General features: G+C 32.8%; 2 protein-coding genes across 3 annotated transcripts; one reads left to right on the top strand and one right to left on the bottom strand.

The window, feature by feature from the left end:
* Positions 1–8,489: 8,489 nt before the first annotated feature.
* LOC113727456 (serine/threonine-protein kinase Nek2-like) lies at positions 8,490–17,096 on the top strand. 2 transcript variants are annotated; one of them, XM_027251619.2, is made up of 16 exons: positions 8,490–8,778; positions 8,961–9,016; positions 9,717–9,817; positions 9,981–10,047; positions 10,455–10,520; positions 11,432–11,478; positions 11,591–11,636; positions 11,796–11,876; positions 11,970–12,012; positions 12,101–12,150; positions 12,234–12,315; positions 12,448–12,497; positions 13,657–13,730; positions 14,093–14,144; positions 15,019–15,465; positions 16,185–17,096. In XM_027251619.2, exons 3-16 carry the CDS (start codon positions 9,729–9,731, stop codon positions 16,875–16,877), a joined length of 1,887 nt encoding a protein of 628 aa, XP_027107420.1. In that variant the 5' UTR covers positions 8,490–8,778; positions 8,961–9,016; positions 9,717–9,728; the 3' UTR covers positions 16,878–17,096. The 2 variants fall into 2 exon arrangements, with proteins under 2 accessions (XP_027107420.1, XP_027107421.1); XM_027251620.2 differs by lacking the exon at positions 8,961–9,016.
* A 2,018-nt stretch (positions 17,097–19,114) lies between these two features.
* On the bottom strand, positions 19,115–20,102 carry LOC113724510 (protein IQ-DOMAIN 19-like). The gene is made up of 2 exons (XM_027247403.1): positions 19,689–20,102; positions 19,115–19,525 (listed from the first exon to the last, which is right to left on the bottom strand). Exons 1-2 carry the CDS (start codon positions 20,100–20,102, stop codon positions 19,115–19,117), a joined length of 825 nt encoding a protein of 274 aa, XP_027103204.1.
* Between the last annotated feature and the right edge of the window lie 1,615 nt (positions 20,103–21,717).

Below are 21,717 nucleotides of genomic sequence, written 5' to 3'. Positions count from 1 at the left end.
AAAGAAGGAAAAGTCTAAATTTTGTAGAAAACAAATCACTTTCCTAGGCCATGTATTGAGTAGTGCCTAGATCTTGATGGATCGAAAGAAGATTAAAGTGGTTGTTGATTGGACAACATCCCAGAAAATTACTATAGGTGTTTCATTAAGGGCTACTCTAGGATGATAGAACCTTTGATGGACCTGTTAAAGAAGGCTAGACCGTGGTTGCGGGATAGTGTATGTGAGGATGCATTCAGAATGCTAAAAGAAGTTGTTGATTCTACCCTAGTGTTAAAACTTTCAGACTTTACTGAAGTCTTTGAGGTGTACATTGATGTATCTGACCGTGCAATTGAGGAAGTGCTTATGCTGGAAAGCACCCAATTGCTTTTGAGAATAGGAAGTTGAAGGATTGCTAGCAGGGGTATATACACACGAGAAGGAAATAACAATAGTCGTACATTGCCTAAATATATGGATGTACTATTTGTTAGGAACCAAATTTGTGGTAGTGATTGACAATGTTGCAAATACATAATTCAAGACGCAGAAAAAGTTAACATCATAATAGGCTAGTTGGAAAGAATTTCTAGTTGAATTCAACTTTGACTAGGTCCATAAGTTAATGAGAGAGAATGCAATTGTCGATGTACTTAGTAGGAAATAGGTAGAGGAGTATGTTGTTGCACTTAGCACTAGTATGGCTGATTTCAGGGACAAAATCAAATGGGAGTCCTAGGGTGATCTAGTTTATCAAAACTTAGTCACACGAGTTCATGAAGGCAATATTCGAAAGTACTGGTTGGAGGGTGATTTACTCTATGCCAAGCGTATATCTTGGTAGGAGAGAGACTTAAGTGACAATTGTTGAGAGAGACCCATGATGCTTCTTGGGCAAGTCATCTAGGAATGGAAAGAATGAGGGTCTTATTGTTGCGCAACTATTACTAGCGAAAGATGGACGAAGACATTGAAGTATACGTGAAAACGTGTCTTGTTTATCAGCAAGACAAAATTGAGAGGAGAAAAGAGCCAGGCTTGCTGCAACCATTACCTATCCCTGATTGACGGTGGCAATCAGTCTCTATGGACTTTAGCTCAAGATTCCCTAAGATCGATGGTGTGTCTTCTATTCTTGTGATTGTTGATAGGTTTTCTAAATATGCTATGACAATCAGACAAGTTTTCTAAATTTGATACTATTTTTCATATATATTTTGTGATGCGAGTTCTCTAATTCCCACAATAGAGAACATGAAAAGATATATAGAAATGTGGGACTTCCCCTTAATATTAGTGAAGAAGGCTTGTAAATCTTGCAACTTATAATTAACATAACTATAGAATGCAAAATTCTGAATTATGTCTATATGAACTATGTGAGGCCTCTATTTGAGTGCTGGCGAAAATGTTTAGAGGTCTAATTTAGTGTTATTCAAATATGATGGGTTTGTTTGGATTCATTGTTTTTGGGTCTGTTTTTGAAAAACTGTTTTTCACATTCCAAATGCTACAGTGATGTGTATTTCAAAAACAACTCCAAAAACACTATATCCAAACAATATATCAAAAACAACTCCAAATACATATTTAATATGTTTATTTCAATTTGTATATTTCAATTATGTATAGGATATATATATTATATTAATTTATATTTTATTTTATATAAAATATATTTTTATATTTCTATAATATATTTATACAAATATTATGTATTATATAAATTACATATAATATAAATATGTAATTATACAAATTTATGAATATTAAATATTAAAAATTATATATTTAATATATACATAATATATATGTTTATGTATATTTATAATATACATTTATATTATGTATTATATATAATATTATACATTTATACATTTATATTAATTTACATAATATTAATTATACATTTATACATGATATTAATACCTTTATACATTTATATTTATTATATTAATACACCTATACATAATATTAATATATATTTATAATATATTAATTTATACATTTATAATTTATACACATTTATAATAACATAAATTTATACATTTATAAATACATTTATATTATGTATTATATATAATATAAATGCATTTATAAATACATAAATGCATTTATTTATAAATATATATAAATGTATTATAAATACATAAATGTATATAAATATATAAATATAAAAATTATAATTTATAATTTATAATTTATACATTTATATAATATTCACTTATAATTTATATATTTATAATAATATAAATTTATATATTTATTTATAAATATATATAAATATTTATTTATAAATATATGTAAATATTTATTTATAAATATATGTAAATATTCATTTATAAATATATATAAATATTTATTTATAAATATATGTAAATATTTATTTATAAATATATGTAAATATTCATTTATAAATATATATAAATATTTATTTATAAATATATATATAAATATTTATTTATAAATATATATAAATATTCATTTATAAATATTTATAAAGGTATTTACAAAAATATATAAATATATTTATAAATAAATATAAAAATTTAAAATTTAAAATTTAAAATTTAAAATTTATACATTTATATAATATTCATTTACACATTTATAAAAATATTTATATTATGTATTATATATAATATAATACATTTATAATACATTTACTTATATTTATATAAATATATAAATATATTTATTTATAAATATTTATAAATGTATTATAAATGCATAAATGTATATAAATATAAAAATATATAAATTATAAATTATAAATTATAAATTTATATGATATTCATTTATAATTTATATATTTATAATTGTATTTATATTATGTATTATACATAATATAATACATTTATATTTATTTATAAATATGTAAATTTATTTATTTATAAATATTTATAAATGTATTATAAATGCATAAATGTATATAAATATAATAATATAAAAATTGGAAATTATAATTTATACATTTATACATTTATATGATATTCATTTATAATTTATACATTTATAATTTATATATTTTTATATAAATATATAAATATATTTATTTATAAATATTTATAAATGTATTATAAATACATAAATATATATTGTTATAAAAATATAAAAATTATAAATTATAAAAATACTTGAAAATATGTTTTAAAAATACATCTACAAATAATCCATAAAACATCTACAGTAAAAGTTTTTCATATAGTTTTTGAAAAACAACCTCAAAAATAACTAATCCAAACGGACTTGTATTTGAAAAACGAAATGCTACAGTGCTGTTTTTGAAAAATAACCCCAAAAACAGCTAATCCAAACGGACCCCTTTATTTGTAGAACAAGTGCTATTGATATTGGTTATTTTGTAAATCATAGGATTTATTCATTGCAGACTCAATCTGGAAGAAAATTTAAAAGTGAAGTTGGAGGAATCATCTCATGAAGATGACACAAATTGAAGCAAGTCATTGGACGTGAAATTGTGGACTTCTTCTATCAATATTCTTATGAACTTGAGCAAGGTAGAAAGATGTTACCTTATAGAAGCTTGTAGTTGTTTTGCAACTTGATCCATATACTCCATCATCTAATCCAACTTCTTCACATAAAAGTGAATTCTTTGCCATTGCAGCACTGTCGTTTTCCTCCTCCCTCAGTATCTCCTTTGTCTTGGAATGGCAATCACCACCAATATGATTCTTTGGAATATCGATAGAAGAGGTCCACAATTTCATGTCAAATGACTTTCTGCAATATGTGTCTTTTTTATGAGATGATTCTTCCAACTTGGCTTCTTCATTGTCTTGCGAATTGAGTCTCCAATGAATGAATTCGATGATTTGCAAAATAGCAAATACCAATAGCACTTATTCTGCAAATAACATCATGTTTGAATAACATTAAATTAGGACTCTAAAAATTTTTGTGAGTACTCAAATGGAAGCCTCGCATGGTTCATATAGACTTAATTCAAAATTTTGCATCCTGTAGTTATGTTAATTATGAGTTGCAAGATTTACAGCCTTCTTCACCAATATTTAGTAGAAGTCCCACTCTCCCATATACCTTTTCATGTTCCCCATTGTGAGAATTGGAGAACTAATATCACAAAAATTATATGCAAAATAGTGACAATAGGTTTACGAAATAGTTATTCACTAGTATATGCCTAAACAAACTAATGAAATTTCCACTAATTATGCGTAACTATTTACTAATAGAAAAATAACCACAAAATTATTGAACTAACATAGGAATGACTATCTTTTCATAGTTGAAGCGATTTAAAATTGACAAATTGTGGCAAGTAGACTTCAAATAATACAAGGACATGATTAGATGATGAAATCCATTCAACTAAACCAATTTTCCATATATCTATATACTGACTTTTTTCTGTAAAAATGAGAGTTGAAAAGATAAAATTGAACAAAACTTTGAAGATAATAGACCAAAACTGTTCTTTTTAATAGTGTACATATATTGTACGTGACTAATTTCATTAGAAAATTTTAATTTTTAATTAGAGGCTCTAGATTGGTTTTTTTTTTTTTTTCTGTAAAGATAAATGGCCAAAATGATTGCAGTGGTAGATAAACAACTAATCTGGCCAAGACTCCAAACATGAGGGACAATTCTCTTGTAGTGGTCATTTAACATTACAAATCCAAGTAGAATGTCTTACATTTTCAGAAAGAATGGCTCATGTTTGGGGAGTGGGGTTAGGGAGGGATATAAGATTCTGGTCACTTGAGGTTCGTTGAAAGAAGTGGTAGGTGCAGAAAAGCTTTTGCCTGGTTAATATTGAATGTTACTTCATTTAGTGCAGCAAGCAATTACTTTAAATTAGTTAGTGGCGTGTGCTAATATTACAAATGAAGGTTTCCATATATGCAGCAAATCTGCCGACATGGTTTTGTATTAACAGTACAATGTCAATAATATGCAATCAAGCACATAGAGTCTGTTCATGAGAAGCACATATTACCAAGAAAATTGATAACGACTCAGTTGTGGTTGCAAAACGTTTTTCTTCACTAACCTCCAAATAATTTGACAGTTGGACAATAATATGTTTCTTTTTTTTTTTGGTCTATTTTGTCTAAAAAAATTGTTGGAGAAAAGTCATCAGCAATATCCTATTGTTTGTACATGTACTATTAATATTTTAGGTACCTAATGGATTATAATAGATCCCGTTACTTTTGTTCTATTTTCTTTTTTTTTTTATTTGTACGTAATTTTGTTCAAACTTGGTCCAAGTACAAATTTTACTTTTAGACTTTAGTGTTCTTAGATGGAACTCAATAAAGCAGTTAAAAAGTTTTCCGATCCAAGGTAAAAGGAAAACACCCTATGCATGTAATTGCCCCACGTCTTACATACAATGTAAGACGTGAAATAGGATATTTTTAAGGACTCATATTAGTTTTTTTTTATTTTTGACAAAGGAATTACAAATATTTTAGAGTAGTTTATAATCTTCTAAGAAATAAAAAGACACATGTTATTTAATTAATCAAATGTGTGGATTGCAGTTTCTAAGCTAAAAGTTTTACGTTTTTTTTAATCACATTTCTTATTTATCTTTTTAATTCATATATATCGAATCACTATAATATATTTTTCGTACAAAAACTCTCTGAAAAATAGCAATCCAAACGGGTAGTTTTCCTATTTGAGTGCTTCTTTCTCTTGCCATAACCAACTATTTTTCACATATTATTTATCTAAAATATGGAAACAATTCCACTAACTCTTGAGGTTTCTTGAAAGCTTCCTTTGGTTGTCTAATTGTTTTCAATTCATATTGACAATGAGCAATTGAACCAAAAAGCACCTTTTTGTGACATCTTGTTAGATTCATCTCCGTGGTACTTGGGGTAGCTCAATAACTTCCAACAAATGTGACTACTAAGCCCCAACAATGCACCAATAAAGTCAGCTCCATCAAGTTTCAACGAAATTGAAAAAAGATTGTATACCACCGAAGCCATAATAGTATACCATCAAAGTAGTGCGCTACATTAAATTTAACAAAAGATTGTAATTTATGAGGCTAAAGCTTGTAAGATGCATATTCTTTTGAGCTTCTTGAGCATCAAGAATTTTTTATGTTATTACAAATATATATATATATATATATATATATATATATATATATATGTAAAACTACTCATATAGTTGTAACTAGCAATTTTCCTTTCTTTATTTTTTCAGGTCAAACTCCCTTATCTTTTTTTTTTTTTTTTTATCAGCTTTGCAACTATTTGTTTGACTGGAATTATGTACTTAGACGGGCAATGTCCTATACAAAGTAATGTATATCAATTAGTTCGTTTAATTATCTCAGATTTTTATTTTTCACATGATTTTTGGAAAACAAATGATCTTCAATTTTCAATCTTTTGCCAAATTTTGAATATTATTTAGTAGATACTGCAAAAATGTGGGCACTAATATCCATTGATTTTAAAATCAATGGATGCTACTTTCCATAAAACCAAAACCAATCAACAAACACATTAATGTAAATGCATGCTTTCCACCATTTTTCCCATCTAGAGCCTAAGCCTAATTCAACCAATGAACTCATTCAATTTTGTTTTATGATTGTTTCCCTTAATAGTCTCGTGACCAGCAAAATTAAATAAGTTGCTCGAGAATGAATTTAACAAACTAGAAATCTCTCTGGATTATTGAAAAGCGAAGAATAATTTTTTTTGCCAAATCATATCAAATTAAAGAACTGAATTACAATTTCAAAAAAAAAATTTGATTTACCAATTTGAACAGAATATTCAATATTCCCCGAATAAACACCAATACCAAAAAAAACAGTAAGAAATGTCTCCGTTTGAAGGGCCTCGTGATTGAGCAGTAGAGTAGAGTAGTACGACTACCAAGTGGGGAACCACACAAGATGGGAGTGGGGCCCACGTCGCGCCCGCGTCTTTATGACCTCGAAAAGTAGAGCCACGATCCTCTACACTTGCACCATGACCACACGACGGAATTTAACTTGTACTGTTCACCCTCTTTTAGCTTGCACAACCTCAACGTACAACTCTGATAGCATCAAATCAATCCAGCTCCAATCAAAAGACTGTTCCACTTGACCCCACCCCCATTCTGTCTCTTTCGCAAAGATCTCTGAAACCACTAATTTAATATTTAGTATTTAATTAAATACTAAACCTCAGTTTATCCGTTTCTTAAACACACTTTTCAGTACCTTTTGCTTTAAGGATTGCACCCCTAAACTATTCGTCATTAGCTTTGCGCGCCCTTTAGAATGATTCTAGCCGTAGAGCACCTCAAACTTTAAATTTTATGGTGAAATAGTCCAATAACCTAAATTATGCCGGAAATTAGCTAAGAGTTTTACAATTTAAGGGACAATAAGCACACTAATAAATGAATTTTAAAGGTTGTTTTTTTGTCAGTTGAAATGTTGATATATTTGTTAATCTTGTTTTCTTTGGGGAGAAAAAAAAGAAAATACTAACTTCACAAAGGCAAAAAATATATTCACTTTCAAGTTACTATCTTGAAGGGGTAATTTATGTAGTTTTAAAAATAAAATTTAGTGTCTTTTCACCTATGTAACTTAAATTTATTGTCTTTCGCATTTTGCAAGGGATAGCTAAATTTGTTTTATATCTAACTTATTGCATTACTTTAACAAAATAATTATGATTAAAGTGTTATAACACCTACAATTAGGAGTGTAAACAAATTAAAGCAAATGGAATGCTATAGTGTTCAAACTTGTTTGATTGTGTTAATGAATTTGAAATTATGTACAAATTTTTATTATTTATTTACCCAACTGAGCTCAAACGAGTTGAGTTCAAATAGTTTGAATATTTTACATGTAAACTCCAATAATCTTATGCTAAAGTTTTTGTTTAAATTTGAATTTAATTAGTTGGCGAATCAATCTCGAAACAACTCTTACCCAACCCAACTCTATTCGAATATCAACTAACTTGATTATCTTTCAGTACTAACTACAATTTATAGTTCTAGAGGCAAAGTACTAAATGCGATTAGTTTAGCAGTGAATGGTACAATTAGCCTTTTATTTAAATCTCGTCTGTTTTATATTTACATTTGTGAATGAGTTTGAAATTATATTTAAATTTTTATTATTTATTTACTCGACTAAACTCAAACGAATTGAGTTCGAATAGTTTGTATATTTTATATGTAAACTCTAATAAGCTACTCGAACAAAGTCTGATTTTGATTAGTTAATGAACCAATTTCAAAAGAACTCTTATCTAGTCTAACACGATTCCAATATCAGCTAACTAACTTGATCGTCTTTCACCTCTAACTACAACTACAATTTTATATTTCTAGGGGCAAAGTACTAAAGGCGATTAGTTTAGCGGTGAATAGTGCAATTAGCCTTTTTTATTCAAATCTCGCCTCTTTTACATTTGTCTTCTTCTGATACATTTGTACATTATTGTATTCTTCCCCCATACAAATTCTCTCCCTTCTTTCTCTCTCTTCCTCCGTCCTCTGTCCCTCTTCTGTCTCCCTCCACCAGAACAAATAATGGAGGAGCAACTACACTCTCAACTCTCCTGCCATACTAGCAGTACATTTTAGCTCTCTTACGACGTCGTTCTACGTCTACTTCAACAAATGTGAACCCCTTTTTTCCTTCATTTTCATTTTTTTTGCCTTTTCTTTCTCTTAACTCCAACAAACTTTGCTGCTGCTGCTTGTGATCTGACTTCTGAGTCCTACATTGCCTGTAAAAGATAAAGTCTCGGACTTCAGGTGAGTTTCGTCTCTTTATCTTCTTTTGTCTCAGCTTTTTCTTGTTCTTTTTCAGTTTTTTTTTTTAAATTTAATTTAAAATTTTGAGGTTGTCTGAAAAGATAAATGAATGTGAATCTCTAGATTTGACTATGACTTTTCTCTGTTTGACTCTCTACTTTATATTCTTCTGAAAATTGCAGTTCTAACTGGAAAAATTCCTTGAATTTTACGTCCATTTCTGAAGCTGCATTTGCTGGTAATGCTGACCTGCTGTAGTGTTTCGTACTAGGGTTTATACAGTTGTTTCTTTTGGTGTTCTGTAACGGTTTAATAATAATGCGGAGATTTGAATGATTTGAAATTTATTTTTGCAGTAAATTTTCATTAAATGTGGGCGTGTGTGTGTGGTTTTTTTTTTTTTTTTTTAAATTCTTGAAAGGTTTGCGACTTCTTGAATTCTAAGCCTTGTAACGGATGCAGTTTTCGTTTGTGGATTCTAGCAATTTTTAGAACTAATTCTAGTCATCTGTTTTGAAATTTAAAATTTAAATAGTATTGTTAAGAGTTGTAAGTATAAATGGCTATTTTAGTTTGTGATTCTTGAAATCTAGGTAAATACTCGGATCATTAATCAAAAACTTTACTTCTTTTACTCTTTCTTCTTCCCTTCTCATTTTTTTTTTTTTGTTTTTAAAGAAAAAGTAATCTTCAAGACTCTTCCAAATGCACACAAAACACAATGTACATAAAGTTTAATCCTTGCTGTTAAATATTCATAATAAGAAATGTACGTTTTCTTTGAGTTTTTTTTTCTTGATTTCAAAGAGATGTAGGTTTTCGATTATTTATTTATTTGATTTGTTTTTGTGAACAATTTCTATTTTTTTTCTTTGAAATTTTTTTGGCTTGTGATGGGTTCTTAGTGTTTGGATTTTCTATTGTGTGGGCGTGAACAGAAAAGAATAAAAATGATGGAGCAATATGAAGTACTGGAGCAAATTGGGAAAGGGGCGTTTGGTTCTGCCCTTCTTGTGCGTCATAAACTCGAAAAGAAGAAGTAAGTTTGCTTAGAACAAGCAACATTGCAGCTTACATATTGCGCACTTGATTTTCTGTTTAAGTCCTTAATTTTTTTTTTTTGCGCTACAATACATACAAGATTTAGTTTGTTTTGTTAGACTTATTTTAATTGGTTTTTGTATAAATTTGTAAATTTGAAGGTATGTATTGAAAAAGATTCGTCTTGCCCGCCAGACGGATAGGACACGCCGAAATGCTCATCAGGAGGTTGGTGTTATTGATACTGATTACTTTCTTTTATTACTCGGTGGATTTTCTTAATTTGTTCTTCAATTTTCTGGATTTTGATGTCTCCTGATCTTCCTTGACATGTTAAGAAATCCATTGAGCAATGCTTATTTATGCCTTACAAGTATGCCCCTTGTTTTCCTTAAAAGAGGTATTAAGCTTATCCTTGAGGATGAATAATAAAAGATACTGCAGTTTCTCAAGACTAGGAGATCATGTATTAGATCCTTTCTCAAATGTGGTCAAGTAAATATACTTACAAGATAAAAGTCTCCCATGTTGCCAAAAAGTTGTTCGCTATATGTTCTGCCACTGACATTGTAATGTGTGTTTGATGAACAATATCTTGAGCACAGCTGACTGATCTTTCCTCTTTCTCTTTGTAGATGGAGCTTATCTCCAGAATGCAAAATCCATTTATTGTGGAGTATAAAGATTCCTGGGTGGAGAAGGTTAGCAGACTGTAGTTGTTACTCTTGGTTACTTTTGGTAGATGTAGGCACCTACTTTTGTCCCTCCCTTTTTTTTTTTTTAAAAAAAAAAAATGAGAGTTGGGAGTATGTCTCTAATTTTTCTTTGATGTTATTTTGTTTTATCATTTAACTAATTTGAAATAGTTAGTAAATTTTCTCATCATTTTATAGTTATTTTCTTGCCAACCGCTGCATTTCTATGTGCTTCCTTGAAAAATCCTCACAGTAGTACACCTTCATGATTGTTGACTCTTTCAGTTTTCCGGTTTTCTTTGTTTCTGGTGCCATTATCTTACACAGCCTTTGATTGATATTTCACAAGGTTTAGGGTCACAAAGGAAATTTTGCATTCAAAGTTTTGATTTCTTATATGACAATGTGAAAAACTGGCTCTTTTTTGCACCTTTTAAATTTTGCAGATATTTTGATTATCTTAACCTCCATTAAATAAACTAGTCTCAATTCTTTGTTAGGAGATAAGTGCTAAATTTGTTTTTGACAAGAATTTTGGTTGGCCTTATTAATTGCATTTGAAGTGTATGAGTTCTATCCTTTTTCCTTTTTATGAGAAGATATCGACTATGATAACAAATTTAATTTATTTGATGTAGCTAATTCTAAGTTTTATCATTTTGGAATTTCATTGACTCTTGTCAAATCCTACAGAAATAGATATACATGACCAATCTTGTACTGGTGGAGATATTATTCTATCACTTTGATTCGTAACTCATATTATCCACTTTAAAAAATAAAAAATAGTGCTAGAATTATCCCCATTTAAAGTTGTTATCACTAGTGCTGGAGTTAACTTGGGCTTATATTTCACATTGCATTTAAGATCATGTAATCAGATTGAGCTTGACACATTTTGGTGCTTTTGTTACCAGGGATGCTATGTCTGTATTGTAATTGGTTACTGTGAAGGTGGAGACATGTAAGTAGTTATAAAGCTTAAAATGCAATTTGTCATTCTTTCCATGTAGTGTAGATGTAATCTTTCGCAGTATGGTCATCGGAAACCTCTTGTGAAATTTCCTGTTTTGCAGGGCCGAAGCCATTAAGAAAGCGAATGGTGTACTTTTCCCAGAAGAGGTTTCTTTTTTGTAGTTGCACAGCATTCTTTTTGTACATTTCTTCCTCTAGCAAGTGCATATATATGTGCAATAAATGCAGTCTGTATTTTTTGTATTTTTTGATCATCTATCTCTAGGTGCACCGTCAACTCTAACTCGTATTGTCAACTCTTTACAGAAACTTTGTAAATGGCTTGTTCAGCTCCTTATGGCCCTCGATTACTTGCACACGAATCACATTCTTCATCGAGATGTCAAGGTAGCTGCATTTACTGTTTCAATAATAGTTGTAAAGTCAAAACTTTTCAGTAACATTGTACAGTAATTAGTAAATTTTGTGCATTCTGTGCAGTGTTCCAATATATTCTTAACAAAAGAGCAGGACATTTGTCTTGGTGAGAAGTTCATGTCTTTTACTTTATATTTTATTTGGATAGCTGTAAGAAATCTTAGTAAAATATGAGCAACAATCCATTGTTGCAGGTGACTTTGGACTTGCCAAGAGGTTGAGTTCGGATGATCTTGCTTCCTCTGTAAGTAAAATGGGTGAACTGTTTATTTTTAGGATATCAGCTTTACTTTCTGTTAATGCGTTTTGTTGATTTTCTACTTTCAGATTGTGGGAACTCCCAGTTATATGTGCCCTGAGCTTCTGGCTGATATACCATATGGTTCTAAGTCAGACATATGGTCACTTGGTAAGCAAAATATACGGTTGTCAAGTACAATACGAAAGAAAATGGAAAAAATAACAGATAATTTTCTATCTTACCATATATTACATTTCAAGATAAACTTTTGCTGATTGCTATCAAAATCTTGGCATCCAGGATGTTGCATATATGAAATGAGCGCGCACAAACCTGCTTTTAAGGCTTTCGTAAGTCCATTTTTTTTCCATGTAAAGCAGTTTAGTTGGTTCATGAATTTTTCAAGCACCGATAAGTATAGGTTACCAAATATCTCATACAGTTTTGCAAGGTCAAGGGAAGACTGACATGATAGAAGAACCTATTGAACTTCTTTTCCATGCATATGAAGACAGCAAATTTTCACAGACCATCGTATTACATTTTATCCTAGGCTAATTTGGAAGCTTGGATACTTCCATTTTATTGGACGCTTCTTATAATCTAGTTAAGATAGAAGCTGAATGTAGTTAAATATAGTTCTTTGTATTTTTTTTCTTGGCAAGAAAATATTCTGTTCAAACTCTGCCTACATGGCCTGCAGTCAGTGTGTTGTCATGTATAAGTTAGGCATTTTGGTTTTGTTTTATCCTTTTTTCGTCAAAGATAGTCAATGAAATTGATTATAGTTAACTGGACATTCTTCTGTTGGATGTAGTTCAAGTGAAATAGTATCATCCTAGATTAGTGGTACAATAATGCTGCAGAAATTTCTATGGCAGCAAGAAGTTATTCAAAAACTAGAAAAGCCCCTACCATACACACACAAACTATCAGTGTTTCAAAATTGCACAGATGGTCTCTCTCTCTCTCTCTCCTGTCTCGTGCGTGTGGTTTTCGATCCTTTAAGTCTGTATTGCTATCTCTGTGGGACTCATATTCATTCTTAAAAGTTCTGACTTTGTGGCATCAAGCCTTTCATTGGCTTGTGAGCTAGGATAGTTCCTCAGGACTACTAAACTTAGATTTCTAACATGTAGAGTGCTCTATGGCTCTAAATGAATTAATAACATATCTAATGTTGACTAATCATGTGCTCTTGCAAGTACTTGGTTTTGTCTCACTTCTAGTTTCTATTGATTGTTCCTTGCTTATGCTTGACACATTACATTTGACTCTTTAATTTGCAAGTTAAGCATTGGTGCAGATAAGCCGTGTCTCTGTGACAATGGAAATACTTACACTTCCTCCAGTTTTCCTTGTGGATGACTCTTATAGTGTATCATTGGCTTTTGGCAATTTACTCTCTTGGCTTGGTAGCTTCATATCAAACCAAATATGAGAATTTAGCTTATCAGCATGTTTGTTTGAGGTTTCAGGCAACTTACCGAATTTTTTTTTATGGAGTAGGATATGCAGGCACTGATCAACCGAATAAACAAGTCTATTGTGGCACCTCTTCCTGCACAATACTCTGGTGGACTGTAAGTTCCTTCTTTAAATCTCTCTGTTTATTGTCCAACGGCGTTCTTCTATTGGACAACCTACTAGAATGAATTTGCTTACTTTTTAATAGAGTGAATTATTCATCTTAGATTTATTTCATTTCTAGTAGGATGGTTGTGAAATATCTGATTAATATTGTTTGATATAAAATTTTATCTTGGGCTGCAATAAAGAATTGCTTCATTTTTATTTTCTACTTTTGTTATTGTTTACTATTATTTAATTGTGCTTAATGACTGACAATTGCTTTGGTTATTCTTTTGTTTTTGTTTGCAAAACTTGGTTTGCCATGCAAATTTGCCTTTGTCATTGACTGACATTTCTGTGATGTGAATTACAGCCGTGGTCTGATCAAAAGCATGCTGCGGAAAAATCCAGAACTGCGACCAAATGTAAATTTCATTCTTATTGCTGCAATTTGTATATTAATTAACTTTGATAAACAAGTAACACAACCATAAAAGTAATCCAGCAACATTATTTGATGGAACATGGTGCCATTTTAATTATTTTTCTTTGTCTGTTTCTGTCTTATGTTTTCTGAGTCCTGGATTCCTGGCTGCTTGCTTTCAAATTTTCTAGGTTCTACCTTGAAAATAGTACTGTTTCTTCCCTTTTATTTGCATTTGAAAGTATGTAAGTCATATATATTAGGAAATGCTCTGGCTTATCCGTTAAGCATTACTTTTTTCCGGCAGTGGCATGTGATACACAATTTTTTCTGTTTTTGTGTCTGAAAATCCCAAAATTTTCTAGTCAGTAGCTAGGCCTGGACATTTGGTAGAATCTTGGTTTTTACGGGAAATATCTCTTCAATCAAATTAGTTACTCTCAAAAAATGCTGGAAAAGTAGTACTCGGATAATTTTGATAGCATTTACCTTCAAATGCTGCTTTGTATGTTTTAATTTTGAAAATTTTTTCCCTTTTAGCATTTTTTATTTCCTCCCTATTCTTTCACTTTATAATCTAGCCATTCCTTTTTCCTAAGTTAGACAAATGCATCACCGGATGCCAACAACATGCTTCTTCCTTTTAATTTGTTTCTTATGCTTTGCATGAAAGCGGCAAAGAAAAATGATTTCATCAAGCTCGACTCAATAACCTTCTGCATTCATATTCTGTGAAACAAATGCATCTCTTGTTTTTTCGCTTTGTCAATTTAGTTTCTCAATTGATTGGCTATTTACTGAAAGTAGATATTCAAAGGGTACTTGTCCATCAAGAAAATGTGCCTTTCATTTAATATGTATATTTTCCCTTGCAGGCTGCAGAACTTCTTAGGCACCCACACCTTCAGCCTTATGTGCTCGATATTCATCTCAAACATAACAGCCCTAGGAGGAACAGTTTTCCTATACACTGGCCTGAGACAAATTACATGAAGAAAAACAGATTCTCTGCGCCAACAAAAGCTGCTATTTCTACTTATCGGGAAAAACGGTTTTCCTTTGGTGGTGACAGGACTTTAAACCCTAGTGTATCTGAAGCTGAGCATGACTATCCTTTTTCAGACCAAACAATTAAAAACAACCCTAAGTTTCTGGACAGAAGAATGGAAGAGGTGTCGGTTGATAGCGTGCATGAAGTGACATCTGTCACTAAAAGGATAACTTCAAAAGTTTCTAGCGTATCAAAGAACCAAAAAATGAGTGTGACAAAACCTTCTTCTACTTCCAAAAGACCGGGAGAACTCTCTAAAAACCGGGAACTGGTAAGATCAACAGGAAACTTATTTCAGATAGACAGCCTTTATTTTGATGGATGGAAAATTTTAATTCTTGTACCTTTCCCTTTCAATATTCTTTCCAGTTCACTTCTACCAACTTTTTGTGTTTCCTTCCATCTGAATCTGCATGATCATATTATCTGACCATCGTAATAGCATATTCAGATCATGCTGGATGCCGTATCTTGTTAAACACTGGACTAGATTGTAGATTCATACCCTATTTAATATTTTGAAAAGGGAACCTTCGGGGCGGGGGGGAGAGGGTTGTGTGAACTGACTTGCATCTTACTTGTCAAGGTATTCAACTGTTGGTCAAGCATGTTGTTGCCCAGAAATGGAGTGACTTTCAATCTCTTTTGACATCAACTCTATATGCGATTGTGTCCTTTTATCTCCTGAAGATGCTAATTTTCTTTTTTTTCTAAGTCAACAATATCATCTGAAAGTTCCAGTTGGCCATATTTATTGTGCATTTCCATTTATAACACTGAGCCTTCCCTATATGTTAAATTTTATAATGAGTCAGCAATTGTGCAGACGAACATCTTTAACATCTTTGGTGTACGTCTGTGCTATATATGCACAAAGTTAAGCAGGGTAGTGAGACTACAACTCATCTATTACTGACATAAATGCCCTGTGCTTTTTGTAACTTCCTTCATGCTGTAACATTGTTAGTTGTTAAATGCTGATTGATGCAGCTCCTGGCTTCAAGAATTGCTGCGAAAAGATCTGCTTTTTCTACTCGTAGAGCTTCTTTGCCTTTGTCAAGTAAAGGTGAAGTTCGAGAATCAGGCCGCAGACCCAGTCTTGGTATACTTGACTGTGTTAACTCTCCAGATGTTTCTGTCAATGCTCCCCGGATTGATAGGATGGTTGAGTTCCATTTAGACTCTTATGAGGATTCTATTATTCCCATTCGTAGAGCTTCAACGGCCTCTGTACAAGGTTCCTCCAACTCACCTCAAGGTGAACGATCAATAATGAAGGATAAATGCACAGTTGAAGTTCTGGACAAACCACTTGGTAGCTTAAGTTTTGCAGATGCTTGGCAAGGATTTGAAGGCCCCAAACTTGCTCTGGATAGGGAGGCTGTAAGTGAATGTTCTGACCAAAATGCCACGGCTGGTGCTTCAAGCCGTACCTCATCAGACTTAAGGCGCCGTCGTTTTGATATGTCATCACATCAACAACGTGCTGAAGCTTTGGAAGGTTTGCTTGAGTTTAGTGCAAGATTGTTGCAAGAGGAAAGGTTTGAAGAGCTTGGCGTCTTATTGAAGCCATTTGGTCCAGGGAAGGTGTCTCCAAGGGAAACAGCCATTTGGTTGACCAAGAGTTTCAAGGAAAACACGGCAAAGCAGGAAGACCAACCCTTGGTCGCCCAACCTATCTAAAACTGTTGCTGCTATTAATTGTAATGGCTAATTAGCGTTTTACAAACTGAGGTGTAGGCAGTAATAGGCAGTAATCTCAGGTATAGGCAAGAACTTGTAATGTTCTGGGTTGTATGGTATAGGCAGGATTCTAACTAGGAGCGGACATATTTTTATGTTGTTAATCTGGAGGTCTTAATTGGGAAGTGGTGAATGAAATGCAGGAACTTGATGCTGTGATGCTGTGTTTCTTAACCATTTTGCGTCATGAATACTTAAGATCCATCATGTAGGATGACAATATGAAGGCACATAGAAATTTCGAACTTAATTTGTGCTTACTTTCTCTCTTTATCTAGACATGCAAATGAGATGTCCCCTTTTCTGCCATCTACGGTACATTAGCACTCACCAACTGACTAAGTCTACGTACGTTCCAACTGAGCTCAAATGTTGGAATTCCTGCTGATAGTTGTGAGGAGTAAGGTTGTCTTGTATTTTGCCACATGAAACAAGAAAAAGAGTTTGAAATGGAAACTTCTCACTTCACATCGCGCTGTTGACTCTATAATTTTTTGCCACTTAATCTCTATCTTTTTAAGCTGAAAGTGGAGATGGACCCCACCAGACGGTAGAAGATCATCATCGATAAAAGATTAATTTTTTTTTTTTGGTATCTTGGGCCGATTCATGTGCTGGAGAGTCGATCCTTGCACCTCCTGTATTTTGGATTGATTCATGTGTTGGGAAAGAAGGTTATTCCCTTCTAACACTTGATCCCATTACTGTCGTCCGATACTGGTTTCACCAAAAGAAGTATACTACTAGTCACTGGTCAGAACTCCATTGAAAAGTAGCAATAATAGCAAAATTTGACGGCTTCAGCAGCCATTTAACGAGTCTCATTTCTGTGTCAGAGAATTTCAGAATGTACTACATTATTTTAAACTGATGACTACATTATTGCATCCGCGGATTGTTGATGGCTGCAGCAGTTTAAATTTGATTCAGCTGTCTTGGGAAGGTTAGTATAGGTTCTTGGGAGGCTGCAGTGGAATGATGAAATCAATATGCATAAAGATCTTAGGAATTAAGTAAAACATGTTGCCAAGTGTTCATGCACTACATATTTTGTTGTTGTGCTTTAAAATAGTGTTGTCTAACTGTTTGAGTTTTTAGATCAGGTGATAATTCGACCAAGTACTGTTTTGACCAAATGATAGTACTACTGTGATCTCTCAATTAGAAAACAAAGTTTCGATCAAAAGTTTCCCAATCTGCTTAACAGGTCACTAGCCCCTAGAAGTATTAGCCAAATACCTAGAACATGCCTCAAATGGATTTAAAGTCTTCTCAAAGTTGGAATTGCAATTTGCTACACTCGAATGATCTGCATGACTACCGTTTACTTGCTTTGCAGATCGATAAAGCTTGATGAACCATGGATGCTGATTTTCTTGCTCATCGAATTCTGAAGGTGAAGGCATATATTGCTCCTGAACTTCAAGGGCGACGTTTACACCTCGCACTGATGTTGATTGCTTGTTTTTTTGTACGGGGCGCCATTTTTTTGGCCTTTGCTTTGGTTCACTGTGTGACCTTGCTTTTGCCTTTGAAGATGCTGTGTTGGACATGTAACCTCGATTTTCATGAGAAAGTGGAGCAGTGGATGCCTGCAGTTTTATTTGTTTTGTTTTGGACAGATTGGTGGAGCTCGTTTCGGTCACTGTTGCCGGTGGACTACAACATGTCTGGTCAGGCTGATCTTCTTGCATGTTTATTGGAAACCGACCAGAGTGATATGTGGTGACGACTCCAAGTTCCTTTCTTTCGGCTTGTGAATAATGTAAGGGTCCGCTTTTGCTCTTCATACTTGTCCTCGTCTCATGAGCATTTACATCCTTTCTATCCTACATTTGAGTGATCAAACGGCTTGTTATTTATTGCTGCTGAATACAACAAGACACTTAACACCAGTGGCACACGTAGGAAACAAATATCGCTATATATGCTCCTAGAATTATATAAATATAGTATACGTTGAAGAAAAGTAGGACAATGAGGTTGCCTAGTTGAATGTGTGAGAAGATCCCATCTATGTTCTGGTGGAGACATGGAGATAAATTTAGTGTACACATCACGTCGATTTCTCAGCTGAGTGGATGAACTAATTTAATTACATTTTGTGAAATCAGTAGGATTTGTTTAACATCAGATTTGGTGGTTTGTCCTGGAGTATCTTTGTCCAACATTATTGGTTACTTGGTTTGGTAAAATCTGATTGTATCAGGTTTATCAGCTGAGCTGACATATAACAGTTCTATACTGAAGAGAAAATCCAGTAGATTTGAACGAAGAATTTGAGTGGAAGAACAAATCCTACAAAATGCAGAACCTGATGGATGATCATCCAAAGGGAAGGTGAGAAAATAATCCAGAAAAGGCCTTACTGTACTATTTCGAGCTGATTCTCCATGACCTGATCTTTTTGTTGCAAGCTCTGCTCCGGCCTCAACCATCTGAACTCTCCTATACCGAGCTCTAACTTGGATAGTCATCAAAGCGTGCATGCTCCTCAGAACTGCAGTTGTTTGTTTTCTGACCAGGTGACCCCTTACCAATGCTTGTAACTTCACCAGTCCCCGTAAAGCACACAATGCTTTTCTTGCCTGCAGAAAACGATCAGATCATTGTGAAAGTGTTCGTATGTCTGGATTTTAATCAGATTATCGTAAACACATTCATTTGATCTGTTGACAAAAGGGGGCATCCAACCACTAGATTATCTAACAAACCAATGGAAAAAACTTTAGAAGCTCAAATTACACATACCAAATAAGAACGAAATGCAGCCTGAATTTTGATCGCAGCAGCATCTTTGAGGGGCCCTATAGCTTGTGAAACAGGAGTTGTAACAACCGGCATTGTTCCATTGACTTGCTTGCTAGTTGTTACTAGGATTGCCTTAAAACGAATTTGCTCAATTTCATGCTCCTCTAGGACCTGTTTTGCCAGGTGGGGAGTAGAGATTGAGTCAAATGACAGATTGCGACAAGTGACTTTGTCTGTGGTGGTTGATTTCTTGAAGCTCCATCTCCTCTTCTCTTTTGTAACTGATAAGATTGCTCTTGGACTTCCTAAGTTACTTACCTCTGTGGCAACTGAATTCACTCTTTTCTTGTGCTTGCCTTTCTCCTCCCTTTTGCCTAACAAAAAGTTCCGGATCCATTTTCCTGCTATACCCATCCTATACCATCAAAGCCTTAAACAGTAGGGACAAATGAAGTAGAAACGAAATAAAAAATGGCCTAGAGAATAAAGGGATGTCTACAAGCAACAAAATCAATAGCTAAAATGATTGAGACTTCTATATAACTTGAACAGAAAGAGCTTGAACACAGAATTGATGGCTAATAAAAGGTTGATGTCTCAACCTTTCTTAATTTGTCTACGTTGTTGAATATCCGGCCTTTATATTCTTCTGCTACAATAGCAATTATATAGGGTTTGCAATAGCGTTAAACTTCGACTTTTCTGCTAACCCAAAAATCAAACAAGATAATTTTGGTGGAGAATACTGGTCCTTGTTTTATTTGTTTATGGCTAAGGCCTGCATAGACTTCCCCTTGTGATGCCAATTGACACATTTCTATGGATTCAAGGGTGGATGTGGTTTCTCAACGACTGGAAATCAGTTTGTTCTTTGTTTTTAGTACTTGTTGCTTTTAGAACTAAACTACCTACGTCTTCTTCATTCAGGGATGCAAAGAAAAGCCAAAAAGGAAAACTAAAAGTCTCCTCTTAAAGAGGGAGAAGTTTCCAGTTATGTCCAATTATGCAATACCAAGATCTCCGATCTCCATTTATTTGTGTAGAAGCGAATTTGTGTAGTAGAGACTAGAGACAATGCGGATCAAAGTTATGCACGGAAACTGAAACAAGTACCTTAGATGCTTAACTAGGTAACTAAATTCATTTGCAGCAGAGGAACGAAAGCCTAGTCCTTGCAGCAGTTCCATTTTTATTTATTTATTTTTTGTTTTGGGCAAAGACTAGGAAGAGGGGATGCTTATCCCAATTCTCAAGTCAAAGCAAACCACTGGTGTATTTTCGACTTATAGATTACTTACCAATGAAATCATTGAGTTTTGATCTAATGGTCAAAGAGAGTCTCTTAGATTTCTCTCGAGAGCGTAGTAGTGCACTTATGTGATTTGAAGGGTTCATTCTTCAATTCTTACAAGCCCAGTTGAGTTTCCCCTCCTCAGTAGTATAGGAGTAGTATTGTAGATTGTTGACAAAGATTACTTACCAATGGGATCTTATTGATAGTGAGAATCAAACCAAACATTCCTCTATAGTATAGGAGTAGAGTAGATTATTGAAGTTAGTCACAAAAAAAAGAGGGAATCAAACCAATCTTCCCTTAAACAAGCCTTACTAGCTTAGCCAATCCCATTGGCAATTGCCTTTTATAGTCATTGATAAGCTACAGTTAGCAACCATTTTATAGTCATTGATAAATGAGAGTCCAAATATTGGACAATCTCTCCTCCAATTGTATAAAAAGCTCTTGTATGTTAGTATTCTAAGAAAATCATGGTTTGTTTTAGATACCTAGTTTAGTGATACCGTAAGTTGTTGCAATTAATTTTAGCAAAACTTAAATCTAAAAGATAAGAAGGGAACGACAGTTTAACTTTAAATATCAACCACATGGAAGATACATGCCAAACACAAATCCAGACACAATTTGATTTTGACTTTAAATGGTAAGTTATACAGAGCTAGATTGGTAGGAGTATTACAAAAGTGATCAGATGTACATGTATCTATCAACAATAACTGCCAATTTAGGCTA

The sequence above is a fragment of the Coffea arabica genome, chromosome 2c (assembly GCF_036785885.1).
Source record: "Coffea arabica cultivar ET-39 chromosome 2c, Coffea Arabica ET-39 HiFi, whole genome shotgun sequence".
NCBI lineage: Eukaryota > Viridiplantae > Streptophyta > Magnoliopsida > Gentianales > Rubiaceae > Coffea > Coffea arabica.
The sequence above is the reverse complement of the archived record's forward strand: the minus strand, read 5'-3'. Positions and strand labels throughout refer to the sequence as shown.

Excerpts from the sequence above, each read along its gene's own strand:
- LOC113727456 (XM_027251620.2), top strand. The coding sequence starts at position 9,729 with ATGATGGAGCAATATGAAGTACTGGAGCAAATTGGGAAAGGGGCGTTT. Across the intron at positions 10,048-10,454 it reads GCCGAAATGCTCATCAGGAG|ATGGAGCTTATCTCCAGAAT; the intron begins GTTGGTGTTATT and ends TTCTCTTTGTAG. Across the intron at positions 10,521-11,431 it reads AAGATTCCTGGGTGGAGAAG|GGATGCTATGTCTGTATTGT; the intron begins GTTAGCAGACTG and ends TTTTGTTACCAG.
- LOC113724510 (XM_027247403.1), bottom strand. The coding sequence starts at position 20,102 with ATGGGTATAGCAGGAAAATGGATCCGGAACTTTTTGTTAGGCAAAAGG. Across the intron at positions 19,526-19,688 it reads CTGCATTTCGTTCTTATTTG|GCAAGAAAAGCATTGTGTGC; the intron begins GTATGTGTAATT and ends CGTTTTCTGCAG.